Source organism: Acartia tonsa, chromosome 15, assembly GCF_053477335.1.
Source record: "Acartia tonsa isolate MP-2025a chromosome 15, ASM5347733v1, whole genome shotgun sequence".
NCBI lineage: Eukaryota > Metazoa > Arthropoda > Copepoda > Calanoida > Acartiidae > Acartia > Acartia tonsa.
Window position 1 is genome coordinate 8,753,443 of NC_137274.1, and position 5,263 is coordinate 8,758,705.

Sequence of the window (5,263 nt, forward strand, 5' to 3'; positions counted from 1 at the left end):
ATATCTGTCTATCTATATAAAATAATGGGATGTTAATATGTGTGTCTATAGAAAATAATCAGATTGTTATCTATCTGTCTATCTATATATAATAATAATAGGATGTTAATCTGTCTGTCTATCCAAAATAATCAGATTCTTATCTATCTGTCTATCTATAATTGCTATAAACCTTCCCAGCACCAGAATCTACACTTAAAAGGAGAATTATATCGGTTCAGCAGTTAGAGATTATTCGGTACAGATAGACAGACAAACAGACAAAATATAAACAGATAGACAGAAATACAAACAAACAAACAAACAGATAGACAGACATAAAGACAGACAGACGGAATGACAAACAGATAGAGAGAAAGACAGACAGATAAATACATTCAGACAGATACACATTAAAGAAGAGGTATAATCCCTGAAACGGTTCAGCGGTTACCGAGATTTTGAGCTTCCGACAGACGGACAGACATCCTGTTACTTTTATATAAGGATACCTTGAAGAAGAGAGGACCAAAGATTCTCCTCGTCCCCCATCATTTTTAGTTTCTGTGTAAATTTAGTTTTTATCCATCTTCTGAAAAATATTTGAGACAATGATAATAAACAAAAGCACCCATCTTGTCATGAGTGTCAACCAATCAAAACTTAATAAAAGTACCCAAAGTTTTGAGCTAACAGATAATAAATTGTGGTTATTATAAAACTTTGGTTACTGGTTATATATATATAGTTCAATATCCCATTCCTTATACATCCATAAATATTTTTAGTTTTTTTTTGTGTGCAAAGGGGTAGTTTCACGAAATGCATTTGAACTTAATTTAGTGAACCGCATATTTTATCCTGGTTAAATGGTTAAACTACATTTATATAGCATATATTTGAAATAAATTCAATTTTCTACCACGTAGTTTTTAAAATATCAAGACTTGAAAATTTTCTTTTTGTGATATATGCAATTTAAAAAGACGATTTTCAAGTCTTGATATTTTAAATTCTTTCAAATATATGCCATATAAATGTAGTTTAACCATTTAACCAGGATAAAATATGCGATTCACTAAATTAAGTTCAAATGCATTTCGTGAAACTTCCCCCTTAATTTTTATCCATCTTCTGAAAAAGCAGGGATCTTAAGGGATAAGACAATGGACGATAAATTGACATGGAAACCAAAATTATCAATTCTTTAGATTAAATTTATTGGTTGAACTGATCAAAAATAAAAGTATCCAAAGTTTTATAGAGAACAAATAAGAAATTATGGTTTTAAAACTTTGGGTACCAGTGTAATTTACAGTTCAATGCCCCCGAAAAATTTATATGCACCCCTTTCCTAAATGATGTTTAACAAAATTACCCATCATGTAGATTAAAATTATTGGTTGTAAAGTTTGGACACTACAAGTCTGTTTTCTTACTAACCAATCAAAACTTAATAAAAGTGCCCAAAGTTTTTGAGCTAACAAATAAGAAATCGTGGTTATTATAAAACTTTGGTTTCTGGTTAAATATGTAAATAGTATAGACCAATATGATTTCATTAAATATATATAGTTATTTGATTATTTTTGGTTAAATATGTAAATAGACAAATATAGTTATTATGATATTAATGATCTTGGTAGGTAGTAACATTTAATAATTTTAGGTAACAAATATGTATAGTAGGGTTGGGCTGGATATCCGGCCATTTTCAATATCTGGCCGGATACCGGACATTGAAATTGAATGCCAGATATCCGGTAATTTGCCGGATATCAAAATTTGGCTGGATATTCGGCCCAACCCTATTGTATAATTTAATTAATAAAATATTTAGTTAATTTTAATAAGGGGGGGGGGAGGGGTTAATGCAACCAACTCGTAATCAATGTGTAAATAGCACTTAGAATTTGAATTTCGATCTGAAATTTTGCATGATTAATCCTTGGTAGGTCTATTTTCTCTAAAAATTGAACAAAAAGTTGGAAAAGGGCTATTTTGCCTATTTTTAGGGCAAATCTGTCATAAATTGCATTGGTAGGCATCAACTTTTTAAAACTTACTTTTACTTTCAATCATGTGAAATGATACCAAAACTATTTTTTAGATTGCTAGTACCAGCAACTACCAGGTATAACCGTTTGAAAACGTTTTGGAGCGGCAAAGAGTTTATGCGGAGATAGGTTTCATAATGGATTTGCCCTAAAAATAGCCAAAAAATGACTTAACGGCTGAGCTGCCAGCTGTTAGTCGTTGCTTTTCCAACTTTTTGTTCGATTTAGGGAAAATAGACCTACCAATGATTTCTCATGCAAAATTTCAGATCAAAATTCAAATTCTAAGTGCCATTTACAAATTGATTGTGAGATGGTTACATTAACCCCCCCCCCCCCCTTTAATCACACTTTTAGCTTAAATATTAGAAATTTGACAAATTACCTAATTCATTTAGCAATTTTTCATCTGAAGAAAAACTTTTAAATTAACTATTCTATTTGCTAAAAATAATCATTTTAAAGGTTAGGCCATATATTTCTGGTTTTCTTTATATTTAAATAAGGAATTTTCTATTGAGGATAAGAGGGTTAAATATTTTCTATCTTTTAGAAAACTCCCAATTTGTTTTTTAAAACTACATATAGATATTACATTTAAGACAAAAAAGACAATTTATAATAAAATGGCCACCAATAGTTCAATCTGGAAACATTATCACATGCCAGTGTTGCCAGATTTTTTCTTGCTGCTACAATAACTTGGCCCCCTATTCTTCCCTCTGGAAACATGGTATGGAAGAAAGTGGCACAGGTTTGGTAATCTTCTAAGTGTCTTTGAATTTTGGATTGGAGAACATCGAAGAAGACAATTATGTCTGGAAGTTGTTTAAGATTTTCTAGCCATGTATCTGGTGAGGAGTAGAATATATCATCCTCTTCTCTGTATGTTGGATCATTTTCTAGATTTGGTTTACACTCCAGAAACCTGACAGAAATATTTTGATGAATGTGACTGTATAATGGGGTAGAGTGACAGGGCATCGCAAGTAAAATTTGAGCATCTACTCCATGTTCCGTCAAGTCTTGTCCTGAATTGCCAATATAAATAGCAGCATCTACAACCCCTCGTTGGTGAACCAATGATAAATACAAAGCTCCACTTATGTTCACTACCAAGAATATCATCTTTATAGCCTTTTGAAATGAAGCTCTAATTTTCCAGCAAAGGTGGTTAGCAATGATCAGGAATAGAAATGGAAGACTTGATTGGAGAAACCGCAATTCCTTGTGTGGAAGAACAGAAAGAGCTGTAATATTAACAAGGAGGGGTAACAACACTTTGAGTGGGGCAACAGGTATGGCCATGCACAATGGAATAACCAAAGGTCCAAGTAAGGATACGGTACCAGAAACTAGATACCAGAAACTAGATACCAGATACCAGACACCAGATACCACATACCAGTGCAAAGAATTGTTGTTTACACCTGAATTATTGTATATATTATAATTAACCATAAAGAAGTTGAAGGGTGTGAAAATGATCTTGCGATGACGTATTGAATCAACAGCAATACAATAACAGATCACTCCTGCAGATATTAAAATCCATATTATCAAAGGTTTTAGTTCAATTTTCCTGCGTAGGTATATATAACCAGTAATTTGATTTGCATTATTTCTGACTCGTATTTTGATCAACTCTTTTCTTTTGCATATGACATCACTTATGTGCTGATATATATCCTTGATGCAAATAGGAGCCCACAAGAGAGCAGATGTTGGTCTGATCATAAATAAGAGACCAGCCACAGACATGTAGGTCAGGTTTCTTTTTCTACATGATAACGCAGGGGTGTAGGTATATTCTGCACAAGATTTATTTTTTTTCTCCGGCTACAAAATTTTTATTTCCCCCCCCCCCCCCCCTCCTAGTTTTTTCTCACCAAGTAGGGGGGAAAATGGGAAAATATTTAAAGAACTCTATATTTTATTTATCTTATCCCTCCTACCACAAGTTTTTTTAATTTTTTTTCATGAAGGAGAGGGGGGAAATGGAAAAAATGTTTTCAGTTTTCTTAATTTTTACACTTTTTCCCCTCCAACCACTTATTTTTTATCCCCCCCCCCCCCCCCCAGAGCCGGGGATCCCATGTAGAATATACACCCCTGTCAAATAACGTTTTCCATGGCTGATGTTGACTTAGAGCCAAACATGTTAAACAATATTCTACTGTATCAATCAGTGTCCTGCTTCCAGTATACAGGGTGTGCCAATTGAAGATTAATAAAATTGACAGCCAATTTCGCGGTTTTCTTTTATAACTTTTTAAAAACACAAATTCACAGAGAGCTGTATAAAATGCCTGCAGTAATTTAGGTGAAATGATGACCAGGTACTGAAAATCTAGTCTACAGGCCTTGAGTATAGCCAGCACAACAGTGTAGACATTTGTGGGCAGCGTGGAATGGATTCCCATCCGCCATTCCCATGTTAAATAACCTCTATTATAGAGACTCTTATGCGCAACCTCCACACTTTGCCAAGTTTCATCAGGGACATACCAACTATTACTCAACAGACTCATACACACACGCACAAACAATATCAACATGAAATTCATTTTTAAACATAAAAATATATTCAGATCACTTAGGGATAACTTAAAATCTAATTAATTTCTTTGTTGTTTTCAAAATAATATCACATTTAGAGAGATTGTTTCTGATTTGGCGCCACAAATGTTTCCCGCCATTTTTTTTAGTCAGGTGATCAAAGACGATATTATAAATCAGTTTTTGGCGCCATGTTGACAGCAATGCTTTGTAGCTCTGTACGCATGCAGAGGAACTCTCCAGTGACGCAGTGGATCATGGTGCCAATAGGGTTGGGCCGGATATCCGGTTTGGCTGAGATAGATGCTTCGCTTATAACATTGTACTTTCTTGTCTTAGGTATCAGTATTCCAAAAATCAGATCAATCGGATAATTTTATCACATGAAAATTAGTTGTTGAAAATCAATGTTTAAAATGAACGTACGGACATTCTGGTAACGATTATAGAGTTGCTACGCTTTCTTAATCGTACCTAACTACTAAAGGAATCACCATGCAAAGTTTTGAATTGATAGGAAAATTCTAACATGACTAAATTAACTATAAAAGCTATCCGTTACGGACGGACCGACCCTAATTATAGAAAAGCATTGCTTTTAAACATTCCCCCAATGGAATAGATCTTTAACTTGTATCAGCCTATAAAAGATTCAACACATTTTAAAA

The 5,263-nt window shown here is 33.6% G+C and overlaps 2 protein-coding genes across 2 annotated transcripts in view; both read right to left on the reverse strand.

Annotated features, from left to right (window-relative positions):
- The window catches only part of LOC145307126 (cytoplasmic dynein 1 light intermediate chain 1-like), a 35,806-nt gene extending 35,204 nt beyond the window's left edge, over positions 1 to 602 (reverse strand). The window contains exon 1 of the mRNA XM_080149480.1: positions 492 to 602. Within this exon, the coding sequence (XP_080005606.1) occupies positions 492 to 534 (43 nt within the window). The 5' untranslated portion in view covers positions 535 to 602. The remainder of the gene's footprint in view (positions 1 to 491) is intronic.
- LOC145307128 (GPI mannosyltransferase 3-like) lies at positions 570 to 4,056 on the reverse strand. Its single transcript, XM_080149483.1, has one exon. It carries the CDS (start codon positions 3,795 to 3,797, stop codon positions 2,634 to 2,636), a length of 1,164 nt encoding a protein of 387 aa, XP_080005609.1. The 5' UTR covers positions 3,798 to 4,056; the 3' UTR covers positions 570 to 2,633.
- Positions 4,057 to 5,263: the final 1,207 nt, after the last annotated feature.

What these genes read in the sequence shown, in the direction of transcription:
- LOC145307128 (XM_080149483.1), bottom strand. Translation starts at nt 3,797, where the DNA reads ATGTCTGTGGCTGGTCTCTTATTTATGATCAGACCAACATCTGCTCTC.